Genomic DNA, 27,358 nt, shown 5'->3' with positions numbered 1-27,358 from the left:
TATGACCTGATAACATTTGGTAAAAAAGGGAAATACATGGATCAATTATTTTAGCTGATGGGACCAGTTGGAGCCATGCTTAAAGACAATTCCAAGTCATAAATGGATCCTTTCTCTGTCTACTCATACAATCCTGGTCCACAGAATGTTATCCATGTGGTCAGAAACTCACTTTAAGTCAAGAGTTACTAATTCAAAAGGGACGAAAAGTACATTTTTAAAGAATTATCAGAAAGCAAACAGCTATATAATTAACACTCAGGTCATGACCCAATACAGCTAGCACTCTAAAAGCTTCCTTCTGCTTTCTCTGAATCCAAATTCTTACTTCCTTCTAAAGTCAGCAGTTTTGGGGCACCTGGGTTGCTCAGTCGGTTAAATGTCTGACTCTTGATTTTGGCTCAGGTCATGGTCTCAGGGTCGTGAGATTGAGCCCCACGTCGGGCTGTGCACTGGGTGTAGAGCCTGCTTGGGATTTTCTCTCCCTCTCCCTCTATCCCTCTGGCCCTGCTCTTGCACTTTCTCTATTAAATAAGTAAAAAAAGAGAAAGTTTACAATTTTTCTGCATTTTATGGTAGTCAATTATTCTTTGCTTTTTAAATTTTGTAGTCTATGCATAAAAGATAGTCGATTTCATTTTCCCTGTTTCTGAAGTTTTTGTTTTTTTAAAAATCATGTAATTTATATTTGTGTCTGGTTTCTTTCCCACAACATTATGTTTATGATGTTTCATTTATGTTGAATGTAACTCTTAAGTCCATTCATTTTCATTGCTGTACAATATTCTATTACATGAATATGTCTCAACTTGTTATCCCTTCCACTACTAATATATATATTTAAGATTTATTTATTTTAGAGAGAAAGAGCAAGAGCAAGCGAGGGTGAGTAGGGTGAGGGGCAGAGGGAGATGGAGAGAATCTCAAGCAGACTCACCTCTGAGTTTGCAGTCCAATGCAGGGCTCAATTTCATGACCCTGAGGTCATGACCTGAGCTGAAATCAAGAGTCCAATGCTTAACCAACTGAGACACCCAGGTGCCCCAACTAATGGACATTTAATGTTTTCATTTTTCTTTTTAGCTTTGGGCTATTACAGATAATGCTGTTACCTGAATGAATATTCTTGTATATATCTCCTGGTATACATGTCTGCTTTTAAATGCTTACTGCTTAACCAACTGAGCCACCCAGGCGTCCCTAAAAGAGCTATATTAATTTATACTTTTAATAACAGTATGAGAGTCCTTGTTACTCAAATATCCTTACCAATGCCATCAACCTGTTTAATCTTAGCTTTTCTGGTGGGTATGCACTGATATGCAATGTGACTTTAATTTGCATTCCCCTGGTTTGTAGTGTGGCTGATCACTTTTTGATATGGTTACTGGCTATCTGAATATCCTTTCTGTGATACTTACTGTGAAGTATCAATCATTTTTTATGGAACTGCTTTTTTCTTAATAATTTATGTAAGTCCTTTGTATTTTCTGGATTGAGCCCTTTGGCAGTTATAGGCATTACAAACATCTTCTACTCCAAGGCTTGCCTTTTTACTCTCTTAATAGTGTCTTCTGATGAAACTAAAGTTCTTAATTTTAATGATATCCAATTTGTTAATCTTTTCCTTTACGGTTAGTGCTTTTTATACCCTATTTAAGCAGCCTTTCCCTACATCAAGGTCATGAATGTATTCACCTTTATTATCTTCTGGGCATTGTTTTATTGTTTTGCTTTCATATTTAGTTCTATAGCCTACCTGGAATTGAACACGATGTAGTGAGAGAGACTGAGGAAACTGTCTTTCTCTCATTGATCTTCAATGCCATCTTTGTCATAAATCAAGTGTTCATACGTTTGTGAACCTGATTCTGGGCTCTCTATTCCAGTTCACTGGTCTACTTGTCTTTTCTCACACCAAAATCACAATGTCTTAAGTACTGTAGTGTTATAAAATTACAGTATCTGGCAGCTCAATTCCTCATGCTTTATTTTTCTTCAAGAATATTTTGGTGCTTTGTACTTCTACTTTTTTTTTTTTTTTTTAAAGTAAGCTCTACGCCCAACATGGGGCTTAAACTCAAGACCCCAAGATCAAGAGCTGCATGCTCTACCGACTAAGCCAGCTAGGCACCCCTGTACTTCGATTTTAGATTCAGCTTATCGGGTTATACATATACAATCATCTACACACAGAGTTAGACTTTTCATTGAGATTGTGCGTTGAATCTGTAGATCAGTTTGTGGAGAACTGGTATCTTTGAAATATTGGGTCTTCTAATCCATGAACATGGTCTAGTCCTTCAAATATTTGAGTCTTAAAATTTTTGTCAATATTTTATTTATTGTTTCCCATATAGATGCCTTATATGTCTATCGTAGTTTATTTCTAGGTACTTAAATTTTTTTCATACTATGACAAACGATGTCTGTAGTGGACTGAATGGTGGCTCCCCAAAAGATATGTCTACATCCTAACTCCCCTGAACTTGTGAATGTGACCCTATTTGGCAAAATAGTTTTTGCAAATGTAATTAAGTTGAGGCTCTTGAGGTTGAGAAGTCCTCACATCTGGATTATCTGGATGGCCTCTCAATCTAATGACAAGTGTTCTTATCAGTAAATCTTATTAGTGAAAAGCAAAGGGAGAAGGAGAAGACCATGCAAAGAAGGAGGCACAGATTGGAGTTATGAGGTAAGAAATGCCTACGGAAGCTGGAAAAGACAAGGAAGGATTCTTCCCTAAAACCTTTGGAGGGAGCATGGCCCTGTTGATTTCAGATACCTTGATTTTAGACTTCCAGCCTTTAGAACTATGTATGAAAGAATAAATTTCCGTTGCTTTAATAACCAAATTTGTGCTAATTTTTTATAGCAGTCCTAGGAAACAACTTGTTTTATCCAAGAACATCCTTGTTTCTCTCCAACCAACCAACCAATCTCCACAGGTATCCACACTAACGTGGCGGAGAAGGTGTACATGTGTTTGTAACATAGGAGACAGAAACCGTTAAAAGAAAGTAGTGTTCTGATGTACCAGCTATCTATCCTCTTGCTGTTTAATATGAGTGAAGAATGTCATTTCATACACAGGTCAGCATATGTGATACCAAATCCTGGCTCTAATCACATACAATATCATCATAATACATTGAAAGTGAACACAGCGAAGATGCTCCAAAGACAGAAAGTGGCTATGTTTCACAAATGACACTGGCAAGACCAGCAATAACTTGCTTAACATTAAACTAACCATTTTTCGGTGGACTGCAATGATGTAGCCTGTAAAGGAATTGTCAGGAAGAGATGGCATATGACCATTCACCATTCCATTTGTGAAGTTCTTCTCAGTTCCACATGGCACAACAGTGTTTGGCATTCCATTGGGTATGAATATTGGTCGGGGCAAGTCCCCATTGGTGGTTAGAGTGAACATTCCATTTGTAGATGGAGAAGAGGAGAAATCTACAAATTCAAAGATAAGTACAGCATCATAAGCCTCTGGTGCCTTCACCTTTGCTCTTTTCTCAAATAATGTGGGGACCCAGACCAATGTAGTAGATTCCCTTTTAGCAAAGGATGGGGAGAAACCATAATTCAAATAGTAATTCTAAATTGGAAGATTTTAATTTCAGATTCTACTTCTATAACTCACATTTAAGACTAAGTAACAAACCAAGAGTAACTGCTGGAAAGTTTTCTGAAAAGTTTAAGTAAAATTTTTCAAAAAACCTCGATCAGCACCATATTGTGGCATGCAAACAGTTCTCTCTTATCTTCTTCCTCTACAAATTCATTTCTCTATTCTCTTAAAAATGTTTAGTTGAATACAGTAGTCTCTAGCTAGATGTTGCCTTTTTTGTAATCTTTTTAATAAAGTACTTTATTTTTTCAGAGCCACTTTATGTATACAGCAAACTAAAGAGGAAGGGTACACAGATTTCCCATATGCCCTTTGTTCCCACAAATGCAAAGCCTTCCCCATTAGCAACACCTCACTAGCCAAAGGGATGTATTTGTTACAAACAATGATGAAAAATACTTTTTAAATTTAAATTAAATTAAAAATGCATTTGTTTCAGTCTCAACAGTGCTCAACACTCCATGTGACTAGTGGATATTCTATTGGATGGAAAAGATTATAGGACAAACAATATTATATGGTCAAAAAGACTAAGATAACCGTATCAAATCACATGCAGTATTAAATAAACAGTAATTCTTTTTTTATTTCCCATCCCAACCCTAAAACAGATTCTTTTTCAGTTGTGTTTATGGTTTTATTTTCTGATAGTACATATCTCTTACACCATCTATTGCCATGTTAGTGTCAGATAAAAAGAATTAAGAAATCTGAATTCCAGTGGAAGATTTAGTTAACCATCTACCTGTCACTTGTATTGCCTGAATTTTAGGCTCTTCATCCAAAAAATGAGGAATTTGAGCCAAATGATCATCAAGCTTTCCATCAGGCTCCAAAGTTCTTTTGCCCAAATATCTTTAGCTCAAACAAATATAAGCTTTTAGGCCAATATTTAAAGCTAAAATCACAAGAGGGAGCTCTAGTTCTATCTTACCTGTCTGTATTGGACTAGAAGCTGAAATTGGAGATCCAGGAATGGGGATTTCAAATGCACACAAAAACCCACTCACTGAGAGCCGTACTTTTTGGTTGTCCTGAGGGAAATTCTACAGAAAAAAAAGGTAAGATGAGAAGGGGAAAATTTTTAGATAAATGGAAAATCATTCTCTCTGATACATGCAAGCTAATGTTTTAGATGCTTTGACCAATAAAACAAACAAAAAGACAATCATTCTTCTCAAACAACTAAAAGATGAAAGCTTGATCAACTGGCTGAAAACTAACCTTACTGACAAAACCATTATCCCTTTCCATAAGAAACAAGTATGTTGTGCATAACTGGCTCCTTAAGATTGGTCCTTCATTTCAAGCATCTAAACCCCAAACTCAGAGAGCTCTCACCTTTGCTTTACACATGACAAAAACATTAATTAGGTGAGTTCGTTAAGAAAGCCCAAAGATAAATGTTAATAATACTAATGGTAGGAGCTCAATTCAGGGTAGGCAACATACTTATTTTATTGAAAAATGTTTTAAGCTTATTTTATTTAAATCCAATTGGTTGGGCACCTGGGTGGTTCAGTCAGTTAAGGGTCTGCCTTTTACTCAGGTCATGGTGTTGGAGTCCCAGGATCATGTCCTACATTGGGCTCCCTGCTCAGCAGGGAGTCTGCTTCTCCCTCTGCTCTTCAACTCCCCTCTCTAGCTTCCTCTTTCTTAAATCATGAATAAAATCTTGCAGTAAAAAAACAAACAAATACATTCAATTAGTTAGCATACAGTGTAGCATTAGTTTTAGATGCAGAGTTTAGTTATTCATCCACTGTGCATTATATCACAGGTCTTCCTAACGCTCGATACCCAGTTACGCCACTCCCACCCACCTATATTTATTTATTTTTTTGAGTTTTTTTTTTTTTTTCTTGAAAGATTTTATTTGACTGAGAGATCACAAGTAGGTAGAGAAGCAGGCAGAGAGGTGGGGGAAGCAGGCTTTCCACTGAGCAGAGATCCTGACTCAGGGCTCAATCCTAGGACCCTGAGGATCATGATCTGAGCCGAAGGCAGAGGCCCAACCCACTGAGCCACCCAGGTGCCCCTGTTTCAAGTTTTTATTTATTTATTTATTTAAAATTTTTATTTATTTGACAGACAGAGATCACAAGCAGACAGAGAGGCAGGCAGAGAGAGAGGGGGAAGCAGGCTCCCTTCTGAGTGGAGAGCCCAATGTGGGGCTCGATCCCAGGACCCTGAGATCATGACCTGAGTCGAAGGCAGAGGCTTTAACCCACTGAGCCACCCAGGGGCCCCTCAAGTTTTTATTTAAATTCTAGTTTGTTAACATATGGTGTATATTAGTTTTAGGCAATATATATATTATATATGTAGGCAATATATATATATATCCACATTATATATAATATATATATAATATATTTATTAAATTGCTTATTTTTTCCAGCTGGTATGCAGAAAGAACTGATTTATGTCATTTGCCTTTCCTCCCTAACTTAGTGTATTGAAAGGCCAGGTGTATCCAGGTGTATATATTAATAAAGAAATAAGAAAAGAACACATTTATAACTATGTATTTTAACCTAGAAAGAATTCTAGTGAGCATGGTAATATAGGAGAACCATAAAGTGTAGCAGCAGTAGTCACTAGGGTAATTCTATACTGCAGTGACATAGCTAGATTACTCCATTTGGATAGCACTGGACTTACATGTTTCTCTTTTTTAAAAATGCCACTACCATTATTACTTTTTTATGCTGGTAGATAACCCTTTTTAAAATTTCTGGAATGGGAAGCTTGAGAAATTTTTTTATTTAGTCTCTGTTGCATTTTAGTATCTCCTTCAGACATTAATTGACCAAACTGTGATTTTTTTCTTAATTTATAAGATTTTATTTATCTGAGAGAGCGAGAGCAGAGAGAAAAGCAGAGGAAGAGGGAACAGACTCCCTACTGAGCAAGGAGATGGCCTCGGAGCTTGATCCCAAGACCCCGAGATCATGACCTAAGCTAAAATCAAGAGTTAGCCACCCAAGTGACTGAGCCATCCAGGTGCCCCGAGAAAACTATGATCTTGGAAGGATGGAATCAAAGTTTTCTTAAAAAGAACAGTTAATATTACCTTTATGTTGGAACCATGTACTTCTGCCAGAAGGATTTGTTCTGATTTAAGCCCACAGAGATCGCTCAGCTGTTTTTTTAAACCTGTGTATTTTTCATCCATATTCAGTCGTAGTCCATATCGTACAGGGGTAGTACCATCCAGCTTAATAACTAGTAAAGGAAAACATCTTTTATCAGTAAAATACAGGTTTCACTGAAAGCTTTCCTATGTGTGTGTGTGTGAGAGACTTGGAAATGGCAAATATTTCAGTCTAGAATTTTTTAAAAAAGATGTTATTTATTATTTATTTGAGAGAGAGAGACACACACACAGAACATGAGCAGGGGGAAGAACAGAGGGAAAGACAGAAGCAGACCCTCTGCTGAGCAGTGAGCCCAGAGTGGGGCTCGATCCCAGGACCCTGGGATCATGACCTGAGCTGAAGGCAGAGTCTTAACCGACTAAGCCACCCAGGTGCCCCTCAGTCTAAAATTTTTATTTTATATGTAAATTACAATAGATGGTACTTAGGGATGATGCTGAGTGCAATCACTATTTTTTGATGGTCACCTGCTATAGAAATGTGAATGGCCCTGCAAGATCTTAAATAGTTTCTGGCATGTTTGAAACTAATAGAGGAATCGATGGGTACAAGGTTTGGACCCCTATTCCAGGTCTTTCAAACCACAAATTATTCTTAAAATTAGATTGCTAGGTTATAACATGCTGGCCAATTTTTATGAAAATGCATTATAAAGAAATGACTATACTTACAAACTCAGGTTACCTGAATAAGGTAAAAGACATTGAAGTTAAGTAATTTTTCAGAACTTTGTGACCTACCTGTTATTTCTAAGTGCATATAACTGTCCATTGGTAGTGGCAAAGACAAAAAATTGAAAGGGTCAAATCGGACACTTATATGCCCACATGTCTTGCATCTGACTTGGGACCTCAGTTGCCCATGGAACAAATCTACAACAATTGATCTATTCCTTCTCAGATGGTTGTCCCAGGCCTAGCAAGGAAAAAAATCAGAGAACTTTTTTTTTTCTAAAATTCAAAAGATAATTATTTCTACACAAATTCAAATAAACTGGCTAAATCTATTAGGTTTAAATGTCAAGAATATAATCCTCTGAAGCTAATGTAACATTGTATATCAACTATACTCCAATAAAAAAAATAATCCTTAGTCTTCATTTGTATTGCATGGAGCACTGGGTATGGTGCATAAACAATGAATTTTGGAACACTGAAAAAAAATTAAATTAAAAAAAATATGGAAGCTTTCTGCCTGTAAATTTACAGTACAGATATGTAATTTAAAATGTACCATCTACTGAGATAGTACAGAAAACCAGTTCTTGAATGGACTTTGATTCTTTTTGTTCAACCTACATATTAAATACAGATGGGAAATCCTATTTTTTTTGTTCTTACCATGGTGACAACGGTGAGTATTAAAGTTCTCTGTCCATTAAAGGTAGATAAAATATGCCTATTGGTGACTATACACATTATTTTAGCGAGTAAGGGGACTCCCAAGTTCTACTGAATGATTATTCCTACATTTTTTTCCCAAAAGTTTACAATGTAAAAAGGCAACATTCTAAAACTTGCATTAAAGATGCTTTGTTTTGGTGTTACTGAGTAAGAATTAAACAGAGAAATATAAATTCCTTCACTTTCACAGTAAAATTCTAATCACAGAATAGTTTAATTAAATTAAATGTTAATAGTTTAACTAGCATTTCAGTTCTGTGACACGTTTGTGACCAGAGCATCTGATCCTTTGCTTACACTAGAAATTCAAAACCGACAAACCTCTGCAGCTACTTCCCAGTCTGGTCGGCCATCGCTGTCCTTCAATTCCACATATGGCTTCTCATGGACTCGGTTGAGATCTTCATGAAGACCATCCAAGAGAAAAGCCAGAAGTTCTTGGGAATCTTGCTGCTGGAACCCATTAAACCTGGGAGCATATTTTGCTATGGTCCACTATAAATATAACAGGAATCAAACTCATTATGAACATGCCCCATAATTCATTCAGCGGCATTATGAGAAGGTAAATAATATTTAGTCTGCATTGATTTCAGCAAATATATTTTGAATAATCATGAAATCTTTCTAGTCTTAATCTCAAATGACAAGGAAAAAAAGGTATTTTGGCCAATACTGTGTTCCAGTTCAGTATCATATAAGCAAATAGTTAGGTACACAGATATTATTTAAGACACACAGGACAGAAATACTAAAATAGCATTTGCTCTCATTGAAAAAGTATTTTCTTTTATGGTTAACTTTTCTAGTCTTGTATCCTAACTTTTATTATTGGAGGCAGAATAGCCCGTTTAAATGTGAGGACTTACTTACTAGCTTATAATCTTGGGCAAGCTATTTAACTGCCCTGGGCCTTAGTTTCCTAAGCCATAAAATGAGGATAATAGTATTGCTTTATATTTTAGGACTATTCAGAAGATTAACTGAGTTAATACACATAAAGTAATTAGAGTAATGCTTGGAAGTGGTTAAGAAGTCACATTTTTAGCTATAATGATTATTTGTATCCATGGACTTCAGTAATTACATTCTTTCTGGCTCCTATTTTTAATTAATTTATTTTTTAATTTGGCTCTACGCCCAGTGTGGAGCCCAATGTGGGACTTAAACTCCATCACCCTGAGGTCAAGACCTGAGCTGAGATCAAGAGTTGGATGCTTAATCCACTGAGCCACCCAGGCATCCCTCTTGCTGCTTTTTAAAATTCTATAGATGGGGGGGCCTGGATGGCTCAGTTGGTTAAGTGTCTGCCTTTGGCTCAAGTTATGATCCCAGGGTCTTTGGATCGAGCCCAGGGAGCCTGCTTTTCCTTCTCCCTCTGCTTGCCGCTTCCCCCTGCTTGTGCTCTCTGGCTCTCTCTCCCTCTGTGTCAAATAAATAAATAAAATCTTTAAAAAAATTCTATAGATAGAACTAATTACCTTAGTAACATTAAAAAGTGTACTGAGTATCATTTATTAGGCTCAGAGGTATACCTATACCTTGCAGTTAGAATACTACTAACAGTAAAGGACTAACAAAGGAAGATTTCCTATGTATACAAGATATTTGATAAATTAGTAAACTGAATGACAACCCAAATGTAGACTATGACTTTGATCATTTCCTAATACTACATCTATAGCAGTATTTTGTATACATCTGAACAAGTAAAAGCATCTGACATCCAGTTTATTCTCATGAAAGATCTGCTTACCCGAAGCTTTAATGGGGCAACATTCTTCTGAGTTCCACTCCAAAGTTCCTGTACTAAATCCCCATAGCATTTAGCCATATGGCCCTTCATACCAATAGGATTTGTCCTAGAAGTTTGAGAGGAAAATTTGTTGCCAAACATTCTCATAAATCACGATCCCATGGGGAAAGAAATGTCTAGCATCTATTTTTCTCACAAATTTCTTTTTAAAATGAGATAAGTATCCCTTACCCCTTATTTCATATTAAATAGGGAAAATAAGACTTTTCTCCCCCAGGGTTTAGAAGAGGAGATTTAAGTGACAGTGGGTTCATATCAAAGTCATAAAAGAGGGCAATGAACCACGAAATATTACCTGTTGAGTTCATAAAGATGTCTCCCTGAGATAAAATACTGCGTCAGTGGCTGTGTGTTACTAACACACTGGATGCTTGAGTTCATGAAGCAAGTGTTTCCCAAGTTACTCAGACCGGTGGCTCCTTTTTCTGTGGGAACTAGAACAAACAATATGAGAAGGAAGCCTAACTATAGAAAAATGTCACAGGCAGACCAAACAGTTACTTGTATTTGATGCAATGATTTTTATAATGTTTTTTAATCAGCTAAATGGAGCTAATACTTCTTTATCCGGTCTTGGAATGCTGAAGTAGAGGTTTTTCACAGAGTATCACTGGCGATCATGGTAATCTAAGCTCATTTGTGATCTAAAATTAGCTATGATTCTCTTTAATTGCTATGATAGATTTTTACAATTCAAACAATTCTCTCCCAGTATTATGTCTTTAAAAATATATATAAATTATGTAATTGCCAAGGTTAGAAAAAAAATGTGATGCTCCAGGAAAGAAAAAGGGGTTCTAATCACTTTTGAACTAGAAAGCCAAAAGTTGTTAACACTTCAATAGTTTAGTAATTTTAAGATAATTTCTTTAGAAATAATTAACCAGAGACTTACCCTTGTGTCTATCTATTTTACTACTGTTTGCTATAAATGACATTTCCTCAGGCCAACTCATATCTTTGTTGCGAACTGGAAAGACAGAGAGAGGAATGTATTAATTTCTTACCCATTCAAATCAATTGCTTCTGTCTTTTTTTTTTTTTTAAAGAAAGATTTTTATTTCTAAATCAGAAACTGAAAAAAATTGAGCTAATTTTAATAACTGATTCTGAAACCATTCTAACTCTTTATACTGGGGGCTTTATAGTCACTTGATTCGAATTCAATGGTAAGCTATTCCCTCAACTGCCTACCTGAATCAAAATTATACTCAAACATCTATAGAAGTAATTAAAGCTCTTAAACTGAATGCATAAGAATTATCACAATTCCTTCTTAAATTATGACAACTGTCAAGAGTAATTTATTTTAATACAAAGGCAGCCTGCAATGTTTCCAAAAATCTGGAAAGGAAAAAATATGTTTTAAATTTTCACTGACATGCCCATGCCAGTGTGTAGATCTATGTGTGAGTATACAAGTAAGTTCTGTTGGTGAGTGACCAGTGTTGATGATTAATGAAAGCCTCTGCCACTAGCTATGCCAGAGAGTTAGTTTTCTTACTCAAACTCAAGAGGTAGCTTGAAATTTTGTAAACTTATAACCGAATTCACTTGTTTCTACCTAATGTTTCTATTCCTTGCCAACCAACGAATGCAGGTATTATTTTTCTTTTAAAGCAATTTACATAGTATGTAGGGTTACATAGGGAGCTTAATGGTTTTTCTTACTATAAAGAATATAATGATCAAGTAATAGTCAGAAAAATTATAGTAGATTATTAGTATCTAAATCTTTAAATTCTTCCCCTAAAATTTAATATAGATGCATGCTTCCATCTTATACCTTCAATTACTAGATGCTGCTCATCTTGGATTTTCAAATATTCCAATCTATGATCTTCATCATCCAGAAGTGTAAGGTAATTCTGTGCATGGAGGAAGAAATGTTTTTGTTAATTTGATTACTAAACTTAAAACAGAAAAGGAAGTAAAAATGAATGATAATTAAAAATTTAAACATGTCCATGTAGTTCCATAACTCCTGTGAAAGATATCTGGCATATTATAGTTGTTCAGAAATATTTTCAATTTAGGTGGCAAAATGAGAGAAAAACAATATCTAAGTCATAAAGAAATACTGTCTCTAAAACAAAATTATAACAGAATTTTGGGGAGATAAGAAGACTCATCACACACCAAACCATAATTCACTGAGATTTAGATTTTCTGAAGCACTTGCACTAAAGAAATTTTCTTTAGTACCCAGTATGAAATTCAGTAAACATACTTATGATCAAGATGAAACATACTGGGAACCAAAAATACAAAATCAAAATTCTACAGCAGAATTACATGTTTTTGTTTGTGCTCCCAAAATTAAGTTATTTAATTCTAAGGGAGTTACTATTATGTTGGAATGTTAAGGAAGATACTATTATGTTGTTATTAATTCTAAGGGATATTATTAATTCTAAGGGAGATACTATTATGTTGGAATTCATTCAATTTTCATGAGAAAATTGAGACAGTTAAGTGACTTGCTCTGGGTTATACAACTAAACAAGTGGCAGGGCCAGGATTTAATTCCTGGTGGTGTGGCTATAGGAATTGTGCTCTTAACTATTATACTATACTGCCTCTCAATGGTGATCACAGGAAGATAAAAGAGGGAACAATGGGATACAGAACTGGTTCAAACTACTTATGATCCAATTTCAGAGTATAATCTGAAAATACTGTGATGTTAGGACGACTATATAAGCAATTAATAACACTACATCAGAGGAGGATGGAAGAAACTGTAAAAAACTGAGCTAATTTTAGTAATTAGGGGTAAGAGGATGAGAGTGAAGAATTTTCAGTATATACTTCTGTACTGTTTGGATTTTTTTTTTTTTTTTTTTTTTTTTTTTTGGTGCAAAATGGTGGTTTATTAAAGCACAGGGACAGGACCCGTGGGCAGGAAGAACTGCTGCCCCGGGTTGTGAGGGATGGCAAGTTCTGTACCCTGCGGTTGGGGGAAGGTGAGGGGAAGGGAGGTGTCAGTGGAGTTTTCATATGCTAAAGAGGGCCTACAAGGTGCCAGGATGTACTGTTTGGATCTTGTCAGTATGTGTACAAGTCACCTTACAACTAGGAATGACTTACCTCACTGTTGTAGAGCCACAGGCGCATATCTTCCTCTTTGATGCGTAGCCTTTGAGACAGATATTCATGAATTTCCTTGATGGTCTGCATTCGACTAAAACAGCCTGTATAGGCTAAGACCCGCTTTAATGGTGCATTCGGAGAAGGTACATTGCCTATGGTTATAGTAATCATAATAAGGAAAAAGGTAGATGTTAAAAAAAAAAAAAAAAAAAAAAAGGCGCCCCATTCAGCAATGATTGTTTTAGGAAATAATGATGAGAGATGAGAATTACAGGTTTAATAATTTTATAAATTAAGAAGCTTTAAAATGTAGACAGGAGACCAACTGTGAAAGGAAGAGCAACAAAACCAGAGGCCCAAGTAACAGGCAGTATTTCGATGCCAAGAAAAGTGGCAAGTATCAACAACAGACACTGGTACCTAGGCTGCCCTCAGCAGGGTCGCACTCAATAGCAAAATCAATATTCAATTTAAGAATGGGGAAGATCATATGGGACTGGATCTGAATTCCACAGATAACTGAATTCATTAAAAAGAATTCCACAGAAAACTGGATTCATTAAAAAAAAAAAAAAAAAAAAACCATCGGCCCCAAATGGGATCACCTACGTTAAAGGTGTAAGTCTATAAACCAAGACTTAATACCTAACCTAACTACACTTTCAAACCCCTAGAAATGTAACCTTTAACCAGTCAACATGGGACTTTCCAAGTCAGTACTAGAAAATTTGATAGACCCATATTATTCCCTTTTAGAGTAAGACCTTGCCTAAAACAAAGGAATCTTTGTGAAAAGTTTCCTTTTTCCCACTCCTCTATCTTTAACCCCCGCTTTTCTTTCTGTAGTTCTTGGGAGCACCCCTCTACTTGCTAGAAAGGATGTTGCCAAATCCATAAATCAATTAATAAAGCCAATTAGATCTTTAAAATTTACTTGGTCGAATTTTTGTTATTTAACAACCTGACCCACTTTCTTAAAATAAACTGTCTCTGAATTACTAATCCCATCACTCTCAGTAATTAAGTGCCCCAATTACCTGGCACAGTAGTACAATTACACAAGAAACTTTTACTTAAAGTAAAAGGCATAGACTCTACAATGGCCAAACAGAGTTTAAAGTGAAACCAAGAACCTCCCCATGCCAAGAAAAAAATTGCCCTGCTGAAAAGGTAGGAGGCAGGAAAACCATATGGCCTGCCTGCAAAATAAGACGACAGCAGACATGATCTTGAATTCCAAGAGTGCTTAAGAAACAAAAAGAATGACAATAAGGGGAAAGAGAGGAAAGTGAAGAAAGAATTTACTAAGTTTAATTAACCACCTGCTACTTCTAAAGAGAAGGGGGATGACGTGACAAGAGATGATGGAAATCAAAATAGGTTGCTAAAACAATCAACCAAACCTTGGTTAACTATTCAGTCAAAAACCCAGGCAAGAGCTGTAGCTTAAAATGGTCCTCTCTAGCTACAGTAGGTTATAGTTAACTGAGCACCCCCCCCAAAAAATGAACTTAGTGTATCAATATAATCCATTGAGGGTACAATTATACATGCCAGGTAATTTTCCACCCATCCAATGGAGACTTAGCTTCCTTCCTCTTATTAAATGCTTTTGAGTCTTCAACTATAAACTTCAACAAATCAGAGAAAAGTATTGGTATCATCTGCTTTTTTAAGAGCTTCCAAAAAAAATTTACTCACCTAAAATAGGCTGAAAAATCTATAAGAAACAAAGACCCTGTAGCCTTATCTGTCAACAAGGCTACATTTAAGTCATTGTTAACTGTGTCACAGTTTGTACATCCATCACTTCAAAAGTAATAAAAGAGTCTAGTAAATGGCCCTAATACACTAATGAGAAAGATGAAAAATATGTTATGACAGAACGAAACCCAACCATGATCAATTTTTAAACATAGTCTAGCAAGTTTTTTACTATCAGCAAGCAAAGGATAATTCCTGACAGAAAATAAAAGAGCAAAATTTTCCAATTATACATCAGAGGATTAGTTATAAGATTACAGCAAGAAAGCATATTTTCATAAACTTCAAAATGATTAATGATTGATTTCAGAACTAATTAGTAAGGAATAAAATTTCAAATTAAGAATAAATTTGGAGCTACCCAGTTCTAGGATTCAGAAGCATTTGCAAGTGTAGTGTCCAAGTCAATTTCTATTATCTTAAGCCATGTAAGAAATTTATTTGAATTCTAGACAGTTTTTATAGCATAGCTCATTAAGCAGGCAGCCACTTATTACACATAATTTTGTGTTTTTGAGTAACACCAACAAATCTAGTGGAATTTACAGAAACAGCAAAAATCTAGGATCAGCACAAGAGTTACAAAGAATACTTACTAAAAGTGCAACAACACATCTTGCCTCTCATGTTATCTTTCAAAGAGAATTGAGAAAGATATATGCTATGGGTGTCATGGAAGCAAGGCGAATACTTTTATTCAATGGAAAATTAAATCAAGAAAATGTTTCATAGTGATTCTATTTCCACTGTTTCTTCATTTTGACATTTCCCCAAAGACAAAGTTTGGTTAGGCAGAAGCCAATGCTTTGCTATAATTCTAACCAAAGAGAATGTGTAAGAATCTGCATATATTATGTGAATATAATCTTTAAGGAAGACATAAAACTATTTGATATCCAAATATAGGGTTGGTTTGGGTTCCGAGGTAGTTCTTACATCCTAAGTTATATTAATAACATTCTGGTATTGTTACACAAAGCCTCAGACTTTGTGTAAATGTGTAACTCATTATTTCTGCTGAAGAACAATGTTAAATATTTGCAAAGCAAAAGCATAAAGCAAGTTCTGCCCATCAATATAGTGTAACCTCACAGAGAAATCAAAGGGGAATTTTTGCCTGTAATACATTAAAATTGGAACTTACACGTCATTTTGATAAGCCAGGCTTGATGTTTTTCAAAGCAAATGTGCCATTTTGATTTTCAAAAATATATTCTTCACTTTATATTATCTGTCTCTTATAAAGGCTCCTTGAACCAACCATGAAAGATACTCTTTTGCCAAAAGAGTCCCCCCAAAACACCAACAAATAAACAAAAACACGATATTGTAAAAAGAATTACTTTTCAGAAATTTGAGTGGAGTTGGAAAGACCAGTCATCAATTGGCAGATTCTAACTTAGGGCAAACAAGTAATTTATAATGCCTTTTTTCAAAGAAAAAAATGTATGTGAAATTTATTCTATTTATTTTCTTTGTATGTTTAAAAACCAGAAAAGGAAAAAATTCTTCTCAGTTTGATGCTGAGACTTTGCCACTACCCTGTCTAGTCTTGCGCATGACCATAGATCTAAGCCCCACAGATGATTTACTGATTCTGTATGAAAGCAGATGGGTGTATGTGTTAGGACAGTGGCACCAGACTTTGAGCAAGTTGGCTGTTTCTGTTTTTGTTTTTTTAAAGAAATGCATGGTATTCTTGCTGCATTCTTAAGTTACCTCTTGGTAAATGCTGAGGAAACATTCTCAGGCTCATCATACCCATATTCACCCAGATGTTAGACTGCTGTGTCCGAGTAGCAGGCTGCTGTCTTAGGAAGAGAAGATAGCGAGGAAATAACTCCAGCTCTGGGATTTCTGTCTTGCTATTCTTGATCACCTATTGTTATAAAAGATATAATGTGATCACTATAAAAGAAGAAACAAAATGTCATTTTTTATCAAATTTCTGAGATTTATTTTGAAACTAAAATGTTCAATAGGTTCACTATTTGTATTTGTTAGATTACAGAGATTCATAGATTTAAATTACATGGGTTTAAATACTCTCAGGCTCCTGGTCCTAAACTCATCTTCTAAGATTTGAACTCCTGGTGAGTATTTTCTCCTCTTTCATTTAAAAGCAAGTTAACACTGAAATTAAGGGGGAAAATCTTAAATATTATCTATAATTCTATTACCTTCACACTATAATTCTTCTCACTTTTACATACTTCATACATAAATGATGGTCTTCTTTTTTTGTTTTGTGTTTTTTTTTTTTAAAGATTTCATTTATTTGACGGAGAGATGCAGCAGGAGAGGGAATACAAGCAGGGGGAGTGGAAGAGGGAGAAGCAGGCTTCCGGCGGAGCAAGGAGCCTGATGTGGGGCTTAATCCCAGGACACTGGGATCATGACCTGAGCCGAAGGCAGATGCTTACCACCTAAGCCACCCAGGCACCCCTAAAAGGTCTTTTAAGTGACAAATTCTTAGGACTGGAGCTAGAAGTTAAAAAGTATGGAAGGCCGTATCATTAACTGAGTCATTTTGCCACCTGAAGTGTAGCAATTTACAATATCCTCAGAAATTTATGAGTGTACTTCCCTCATAAAACCTTATCAGTGGATATCATTTGAAAATACCTGGTTTCTTTAACACATATAAAAAGATTATAAATTTGCCTAAATTTTATTTATTAGTTTTTTTTAAAGATTTTATTTATTTGACAGACAGAGATCATAAGTAGGCAGAGAGGCAGACAGAGAGAGAAGAGGAAGAAGGCTCCCTGCTGAGCACAGAGCCCGATGTAGGGCTCGATCCCAGGACCCTGAGCTCATGACCTGAGCCGAAGGCAGAGGCTTTAACCCAGTGAGCCACCCAGGTGCCCCTCTTATATTAGTTTTAAGAATAGAAATGTTTTCATATAAAAATTTGCTATGTTCTACTATAACTGGTTTGTTCCATGTATTTTTGTCTATGATTAAAACAATTACTCTGCGGGCACCTGGGTTGCTCAGTGGGTTAAAGCCTCTGCCTTCGGCTCGGGTCATGATCCCAGGGTCCTGGGATCGAGCCCCACATCGGGCTCTCTGCTCAGCGGGGAGTCTGCTTCCTCCTCTCTCTGTGCCTGCCTCTCTACCTACTTGTGATCTCTGTCAAATAAATAAATAAAATTAAAAAAAAAATTAGTAAAAAAAAAAAAAATTACTCCAGATGCACAAAATTGAGATTCATGTTGAAACTGGATTTTTTAGTAACTCCCTCCAAATAATACGCTTGCCAGCCCAAAGATACTGGAAAACATTTCATTATAAAAATATCGCTCTAAGAGTTTTAAGAATAGAACATTATCAATTTAGTATTCCAAAAGGATAGCAGGATTAACCTACTTTAAAACACAAAATCCTACACAATCTTTAACAGTCTCAAGTGACTAGGTTTTATTTTATTTCCCTCTGCCCTAGTAACCAGTATCTTCTGCAGTAGATCATTTTTCAATATCAAGAGTAAAGAACAGTAAAGAACCAAATGAAAACAATGCTACAAATCTTTAGGACTTTTCCTTAACAGTATTCTACACGTTCTGTTATTCTACAGTATGGCACTTGAAAAGCTCCTTTGGGGAGCTTTTTCAAATCCTACTTAAATGATAAGCAAGAAAGGGCTCTCCCTGGTATTCTAGACTGCTGGAAGAAGTCTGTCCACTTCTGGGCAGGTACTAATAGTTACAAAGCCAACCAAAATTTCTTATAATTTCAGTTTAATATGATCTGAGGAAGCATTAATAATTCAGTATTAGTAGTTGACAGGCTACATAGAACATACCTTTGGCAGAATCTGAACTGATAATGAAGTAGTTTTTATAATATGCATCTTGTTTGCCAAGATAACAAGTGAGTTTGTGAAAATTTACAAATTAATAACATCTTACACACAAACATACAAAAACACTTATTTATTTACATTTTAATTATTCTTATCTTTGAACTTCTTAACTTCAGTGGCAACTGCCAAACAATAGATGGAACTCCACGTGCAAGAATTTACCTTGAAGAGATCACACACGTTTGGAAAAAACCCTGAGATCAAGACCTGAGCTGAGATCAAGAGTCGAACGCTTAACCGACTGAGCTACCCAGGCACTCCAAAGATATTTTTATATAAACAGTATGACTTACACATCATAAAAGCATTCATTTTTAACCTTGCCATGGCAAAATATTTAGTATTCTCTCTACCTAAAAACACCATTTTAAATGTTTTTTGCAGCATTTTTTCCTGAAATTAGGCAAATGTGTCATATTTAGAGATGAAAAAATTCTATCAAGCCAGCAAATGCAGCTCTGATCTAGTAAAATCACTTTAATATTTGTCTGACATAAATGTAAAAAAACATGATCTTGGGACGCCTGGGTGGCTCAGTTGGTTAAGCAGCTGCCTTCGGCTCAGGTCATGATCCCAGCATCCTGGGATGGAGTCCCACATCGGGCTCCTTGCTCCATAGGGAGCCTACTTCTCCCTCTGCCTCTGCCTGTGCTCGCTCTCTCTCTCTCTGACAAATAAATAAATAAAATCTTAAAAAAAAAAAAATGATCTTGTGTGAGGTTCTGAAAATGCTCTTAATGATGATGATGATATTAGCAATGATCAACATTTACTGACCACTTACTGTAAATCAGATGCTGTGTTAATCATATGTATTATTTAATTATCAAAACAAGTAGATACTTTTACCTCCCTTTTCAGTAGGTACTGTTAGCTCCATTTTACAGAGGAGGAAGAAACTAAGATTTAGAGATTGGAACACTGGTAATCCAAATTTAGGCAGACTCTAAAACATCAAACTATATATATGTCAAAAACGATTATCACAGTGTTTTCCCAGATATATTCCCAGATATATAATATTAAGCTAGAGCTGGAAAGTCCCAGAAATTAAGCAACTATTTGAAGGATTACCCCACCTCCCAATAAATAAAGTATATATGTTTACATATCTCTATATATTTATATTTATATATTTATATATGTATTTGTATTTATACATCTAGGAGTTCTGATGCCAAATACAAGTAGGAACCTTTTGGAGCCAACAAACTCAAAGCCCAAATTCCTGATTCTGACTTGAACACAATTCTTAATAAACATAATTATTAATAAGTCACAATCAACATCAAAATTATAGACTAAGGCTTTATAGCAGACTTCTACTCTCTTTGGAAGTGATCTAAGTTACTGTATCTCATTTACGCCAACTTTTCTGGTATAAAAAAATTCTATCTTGGACATTATATGATGGAGAGTGCTTCCTGATCTACAAAAGGAACCTTATTACGAAGCATTTTACTGCACTGATAATGCAAAGAGTATTCAGGGTATGCGTCCTGTTGCTTACGGTATAAGCCCAACAGTATAATGGTATAGTTAACTCTCTAATGTTTTGTTGTTATATTCTTCAAGTCTTTTAAATTACTTTAGAGCATTTTATTTATGCTCTGAATGACTCATCCTAGTAATGGTGTCAATCAGAATTCACTTGCTTGCATTCCTGTTATGATCATTTTTGTGTCCTTCTTTCAAGAAGACGAAACACAAAAATCCACCAACAACTATGGGATGAACCAATCCCTAACTGGATGCCTGTGTGGTTAATGAAAATAACAGTCTCAGAAGTAATCACTGCACCACTTCCCCTATGTTCACTGAACTTTTTGGCACTGGCTTTCAGACTTCTGCTCCAGCCTAAGCCCTATATTATTCTAAAGTCTATGTTTATATGGATGGCTTATTTAATAGCCTAGCCTAATAATTCCTTGACTTAAGTCTAGTGACTATTTCCTTCACCCCAGGTAAGACACCCATTTCCACAGGCACATCACTATAGAGTTGATACTAATAAAGTGCTTGGTTAATGTATGAATAAATGAATGAATAAGTGATTAAATATAAAGGAACCTAAATTTTGTTCAACTAATTTACAGGTACTGAGCACTCTGCTATCATAAGACAGTACTAATTTGTGGATAGTGGGATTCAATATAGCAAAGTAATGGAAGACCCAAAGTAGGACTGTTCCTTATATAAAGCTCCATTGGTTATACTTACGGGTCTAGGTAGAGCCAGGTTTGCTCCATACCAGTGATAAAGTGCTCTCCACACAGGTTCTGGGACCATTTCATAATCTCTTCTGTGGATCAGCTGTGGGGTTCGTTTTAATCGTCCTCCTTCTAGTGTTAGTGATGTAGCCTTAGAAAGAATGGAATACAAATGTTGGTTTTTAATATTTCTAGTATTACAGTCTCTTGTGTTTTAACAAAATCTAGATACAGGAGAACAAACACATATGTCACTACTCAGTTTCACGTTACTGGAAAATCATTTTCTAAAAGAGATTTTTATTTTTAACTTCCAAAGTAAATTATTTAAGAAAGAGAAATCAAGGCAAATCATTTGAAAAAATCATTGGAGCATTTGGAAATAAGACTGGTTTTCACAAATTTCTTTCAAACAACAGAAAATATTACTTTGGAAAAAAAAATTCCACATACACATAAAAACTACATTTTCCCAGTAGCTGTCCTAAGTAAGACTATTTCTAAGGATTACTACACTGCTTCTGTGCAATTACTAAATCATAAAATATCCTCATGGAAATATACTATGCAGAGTCACCCACCTACAACAGGTTAATTTAACGAACCGTGAATGTACAAATGTCTTGCTATATGTTAAAACCTCTAGAATGAAACTTACTTGCCACCTGAAAGGGAATTATTTTAAGTAGATGTCATATCACCTACCTTTACAGGTTCTTGAGTTACTAGTGGCTGGTTATCAATAGCCCCTGGTTTCTGAGGATTGAGATGCAACAAAATATTCCCATTGGCTCCTAGCAAACACTGGTTGTTATTGTCAGAAGTGTTATGTTGTCGAGCAAAGCACATATCTGCCCCTGGTGTGGCAGAATACAGAAAGCCTGTAAGGGAAAAGAGGATGGAATCTCTTTATTTGTAGTTATTATAGGTGGAAAAAAAGCTTTAAAAACTGTTACCAAATTACCAAATGAAGCCCCTGACTGGCACAGTTACAGGTAAGTGCCCAACTCTTGATTTCAGCTCAGGTCATGATCTCACGGTCATGAGATCCAGCCCATGTGAGGCTCTATACTCAGCATGGAGTCTGCTTGGGATTCTCTCTCCCCCTCTGGCTCCCACTCCCTTCACCCTGATTCACATGCTCTCTCTCTAAAATAAATAAACACAAATCTAAAAAACCACAACAAAAAACAAAAACCACGACCAAACTGTGGCCAAATGAACATGTGGCCAGCCTCCTAAAATATCTAATAACTCACAATAATTATACACCTTTTAATAGAAAAGGAAGATGTATGGCCAAACAGCTGGGCTCTCACAGAGTCACCCTTAATTCTTCTTTTTCCACCTGTAAACATATTCCAAATGTTCTTAAGAGACTGGTCATAAGAAGTCTCTAAACCAAAGGGAAGGAGCTAAAACAAGAACTCTTAACAGAAGAGTGCCAGGGAGGAGGAAACTTTCCTAGTAAATTTATTTCAAAGGAAGGCATGTCAGGTTGCAATAGAAAAATGCACACAGAAAAATGATTAATAATGACTTAAGAGTTGTGAAATTCAATGGTATTTTAAGGTATTTCAACTCTGGGGGCACCTGGATGGTTCAGTGGGTTAAGCCTCTGCCTTCAGCTCAGGTCATGTTCTCAGGGTCCTGAGATTGAGCCCTGCACTGGGCTCTCTGCTCAGCAGGGAGCCTGCTTCCCATCCCCCTTCTCTGCCTATTTGTGATCTCTGTCAAATAAATAAATAAAATCTTAAAAAAAAAAAGGTATTTCAACTCTGAACAACAGACTAATAACCATTCTAGCCATCAATCGGGCAAACATTCTAGCCATCAGCCACTTTAAACCTTTTGTTTGGGGCACTGCTCAGACTATGGATAGCAGGACCTTAGAGAGGGTTAAAAATAATCTTGGTGTTAAAAAATAATCTTGGCGTTAAAGCTCATCAGAGACAGAACTTCTAGGAGTGCTAAATGGGGAAGGGGTGCCTGGGTGGCTCAGAGGGTTAAGCCTCTGCCTTCGGCTCAGGTCTTGATTTCAGGGTCCTGGGATCGAGCCCCATATCAGGCTCTCTGTTCAGCAGGAAGCCTGCTGCTCTGCCTACTTGTGATCTCTCTGTCAAACATAAATTTTTTAAAAATCTTAAAAAAAAAAATCAGATGGGGAAGAAGGAGAAGTAGATTTTACAAAGAACTTTGTAGAGAAGAGGCTAGCTCTGTCCGATTTGCTGGATCTCAGAGATGAAGTAAGAGTAAACTTGAGAGTACTGCCACTGTTTTCAGCAGAGGGATCAGCTCAACTCAGCTATGCCACAAAAACATCAAAGCATGTTCCCCAAATGTGTAGAAACACTGAGTTTTAGGTATGACTAAAGGACTGCAAAGGATTATGGGATACATTTTGACTTTTTCTCAATAGTTTCACAAAATAATCCCCTAATTCCAGCCTGAAATGTCTGCAGAATCTAATATGAGGGTGCACTTAACCCAGTGAAGGCAGAGAGTCTTGGAGATGGAATTTCAGATTTTCTCAAAAACTGTCCTTCCAAATGATTGACAAAATAATTAAATAGTGATATGGAGAGAAGTAGCTTTAATCAATGAAAATAGTGAAACTATATATACACACACACACACACATATATATATATATATGTGTATGTATATATATTTAAACAAATGAACTTATTTAAGTAGGCTCATGCCCAACCTGGGCCTTGAACCACAACCCTAAGATCAAGAGTTGCATGCTCTACTGACAGAATCAGTCAGGTACCCAAACAGCGAACATATTTTCAAATTGAGAGATTCATGAAATAGAATACAGAAGAGTTTCTCTTTGTAAAGTTACTAATATATTCAAGAATTTTATAACTGACCATTTCATTCAAAACTTATTTCTGTGAACAGACGTCTGGTTATATCCTACGAAGCACATTCTCTGACAAAGTATACTCTTTTAAGATGTGACCTTGAATAAACTTTATGGGAAGCAAGCCATCTTACCACTGCCAGCAGTTTCTGAGGCTTCAGATGCAGAAGAAATGTTGTCTGAAAACTTCTCTTCTGTGGTATTCACATAGCTGAGGCTGCCTCCTCCGATTCTATCTTCACTCTGCTCTATACAATGTACTGCTGTTCCAAATGAATATTTCCCTCCATTCAGAACAGATGATGGCTCAATTACAACAGGGCTGGCATCCTAAAAAATCATGAGGTCAGAAATTAAAAGGTACAATTTAATAATCCAAGCACTAAGCAGGTTTCAAAAATGAATCTCTAAATTATCTATTGCTTTTAATCCTCCTGTAGTTAGCTACTGCCAATTAAGAACATTTTAATCTGTAACTAAATTTCAGTTTTTTCAAAGGGGATGTGTGTGTGTAAATAAAATTGATAAAGCAGACTGGGGACACATACCACAAAGGACTCTGTGACACAAAGGGAGTGAGTGATGTATGTACGTATGTGTGTTTATTTTATTTAAATATCTTTTTTAAAGATTTTATTTATTTATTTGACAGACAGAGAGCACAAGTAGGCAAAATGGAAGGCAAAGGGAGAGAGAGAAGCAGGCTCCCCGCTGAGCAGGGAGCCCCACGGGAGCCCCACGCTGGGCTCAATTCCAGGACCCTGGGATCATGACCTGAGCTGAAGACAAGACAGTCAACTTACTGAGTCACCCAGGTGCCCCTGTTTATTTATTATCTTCTAAAGTAAGTACTATGCTCAATGTGGACCTTAAAAGCGTGACCCTGAGATCAAGAATTGCACGCTCTGGGGCACCTGGGAGGCTCAGTTGTTTAGCGTCTGCCTTCAGCTCAGGTCATGACTCCAGGGTCCTGGGATCCAGCCCAGCATATGGCTTCCTACTTGGTAGGAAGCCAGCGTCTCCCTCTTCCACTCCCCCTGCTTGTGTTCCCTTTCTCGCTGTCTCTCTCTGTCAAATAAACAGAAAATATTTGGGGTAGGGTGGGGAAAAGAAGGTCCTTCTTACTCATGGGAGGGTCAGCTTTTCTTTTTAAAGATTTTATTTATTTGACGGACAGAGATGACAAGTAGGCAGAGAGGCAGGCAGAGAGAGAGGAAGGGAAGTAGGCTCCCTTTGGAGCAGAGAGCCGATTCAGGGCTCGATCCCAGCACCCTGAGATCATGACCTGAGCCAAAGGCAGAGGTTTTAACCCACTGAGCCACCCAGGCACCCCAAGGGGGTCAGCCTTTTTTTAAAAAAAAAAAAAAAAAGTAGGGGGCATTGCATGCTCTACCCACTGAGCCAGCCAGCCAGTCGGCCAGGTGCCCCTGACACAAACTAATTTAGGCCTTTATTCTGTTGAAAACTGAAAATTATGGAAGGTTTCTTTTAATGTTTAAAAAATTAAATAACATTTATTCTTTTTATTATTACAGATTACACTGTCACTGCAAGAACTACAGAAGAATATCATAAATATGCTAAATGATCCCAGCATTTAGCATTAACTACAGTTGGTACTGTGGTGTGTTTCCTTTATTTTTTCATGACTGAAAACACACACACACATGTAAAAAAATAAATAGTGTGGAATATATAGTTAGAACTAAGGGCAGTGCTCTGATTTACCAGCTATGTGACCTTTCAGGATAACTTTTTTTAAAGTAGGCTCCACTCCCAGCATGGAGTCAAACACAGGGCTTGAACACACGACCCTCAGATCAAGACCTGAGCCCAGATCAAGAGTCAGATACTTCAATGACTCCTGACCCACCCAGGTACCCCCACAATAAGTAAATTTCTAAGCCTTGGATTCTTCATGGGTAAAAATCAGGGTAATGTTAGTATCTATCTCAGAGTTACTGTAAAGATTACTTAAGCGACACATGTAAAGTGCCTAGTGTTTAGTAAATATGAACCATCATTCTAGTTGCTATAAAACTGGTATTACATTTTAAACACAGCATAGAGTTTTCTTTTTCTTTCACTCAACATTATATCCACAGGATTTTTCTGTGAAAGGCTTTCAAATGGAGCAGTATAATCCATTTTTTGCTTTAATAAGTACTCTACAGAAAGGACCAGAGGCAGAAATGGAAACCTGAGACACATGCTAGAGGCCTCCTATACTGGGGCACCTGGGTGGCTCAGTCACAGCTCTTGATGTCAGCTCAGGTCATGATCAGGCGCTATGATGAGCTCCTTCTTCAATGGGGAGTCTACTTGAGATTCTCTCTACCCCTCTCCCCTTCCTGCACGGTCTCTCTCTCTCTCTCTCTCAAATAAATATAAGTAAATCTTAAAAAAAAATAAATAAATAAGGCTCCTATAATAATTCAAGGCAAGAGATTGTAAGGTAATAAACCATAAAGATAGATCCAGAAGTAAGGAGATGGAGAGAAGAACATGGACTAAGAATATGTAAGAGGTGAAAAAATTTGACAACTAATTGTGTATAAAAAAGAGGCAAAGATAATTCCAAGGTAGAACCTGAGGTACTGGCATAGAAGACTAGACGGGAGTTGACACCTTTATAAGATAAAGTTTATGAGTTAATGGGATCATCTGGGGAAATGAGCTTATTTTGGGATATTCTTTTTGAGTTACCTGGGACACTTGAGTCTTGTGCTCAGGACAGAAAAAGAGGTAGAATATAAAAATCTGAAGGTCAAGAGCCTTCCTGAAGCCTAAGAACATGGTGTATGTAAAATAAGGGGAGAATAATATTTATAAAATCTGTAATGTAAGAATCTAGAGACTGGGGGGCGCCTGGGTGGCTCAGTGGGTTAACGCCTCTGCCTTCAGCTCAGGTCATGATCCCAGAGTCCTGGGAATCTCTGCTCCGCGGGGAGCCTGCTTCCTCCTTTCTCTCTCTGCCTGCTTGTGATCTCGGTCTGTCAAATAATTAAAAAAAAAAAAAAAAAAAGAATCTAGAGACTGAATGATGAAAGAAAAATCAAGAGATTGTTTAGTACCAGAAGCTGAGATGACTAGCACAGAATTATTTTCTACTAAGTTTAGTGACAGAAAACATAAAGATAAGACTCTGAGAATGTATATCTATGAATGTCTTTAGAAGATCAGGACATTTGCAACTGAGAGGGTAAAGAGACTAAAGGGATTTACCAGTGAAACAAGGTCCAAAAGGCAATAGCATGGGTAGAAGAACTCAAGTGGCATTCAACAAACACTGACATGCATTTTATGGAAAAAACTGATTGCTGGAGGTACTGCTTATAAAACAAATGACCCAACCCAAGAAAAATATCCAATTTAAAAGACAAGCTCCAAGTAACACCATAGCAATAGCACAGTGGGACCTTTAGTTTCTTTTAATGCAATTAGAACATCCCTAATTTTAGCCCAGAGAGACACTGGATCAACATTTTATTAGATGCTTTCTCCTGTATCATCTATAAGCCAGGTGAA

The 27,358-nt window shown here is 36.5% G+C and overlaps 1 protein-coding gene across 2 annotated transcripts in view; it reads right to left on the bottom strand.

Moving 5' to 3' along the window:
* Window positions 1-27,358, bottom strand: part of USP32 (ubiquitin specific peptidase 32) — a 223,107-nt gene that overhangs the window by 20,300 nt on the left and 175,449 nt on the right. Inside the window, exons 13-26 of one of the 2 annotated variants that reach the window (XM_059149812.1) lie at window positions 23,965-24,160; window positions 21,664-21,839; window positions 20,969-21,109; window positions 16,600-16,759; window positions 13,114-13,268; window positions 11,810-11,891; window positions 10,919-10,993; window positions 10,319-10,457; window positions 9,964-10,069; window positions 8,529-8,702; window positions 7,545-7,719; window positions 6,720-6,871; window positions 4,578-4,689; window positions 3,254-3,465 (exon numbers count right to left, since the gene is read on the bottom strand). In XM_059149812.1, the coding sequence (XP_059005795.1) occupies window positions 3,254-3,465; window positions 4,578-4,689; window positions 6,720-6,871; window positions 7,545-7,719; window positions 8,529-8,702; window positions 9,964-10,069; window positions 10,319-10,457; window positions 10,919-10,993; window positions 11,810-11,891; window positions 13,114-13,268; window positions 16,600-16,759; window positions 20,969-21,109; window positions 21,664-21,839; window positions 23,965-24,160 (2,055 nt within the window). The remainder of the gene's footprint in view (window positions 1-3,253; window positions 3,466-4,577; window positions 4,690-6,719; window positions 6,872-7,544; window positions 7,720-8,528; window positions 8,703-9,963; window positions 10,070-10,318; window positions 10,458-10,918; window positions 10,994-11,809; window positions 11,892-13,113; window positions 13,269-16,599; window positions 16,760-20,968; window positions 21,110-21,663; window positions 21,840-23,964; window positions 24,161-27,358) is intronic. The other variant, XM_059149813.1, reaches the window with a different exon arrangement.

The sequence above is a fragment of the Mustela lutreola genome, chromosome 15 (genome assembly GCF_030435805.1).
Source record: "Mustela lutreola isolate mMusLut2 chromosome 15, mMusLut2.pri, whole genome shotgun sequence".
Taxonomy (NCBI): Eukaryota; Metazoa; Chordata; class Mammalia; order Carnivora; family Mustelidae; genus Mustela; species Mustela lutreola.
The sequence above is the reverse complement of the archived record's forward strand: the minus strand, read 5'-3'. Positions and strand labels throughout refer to the sequence as shown.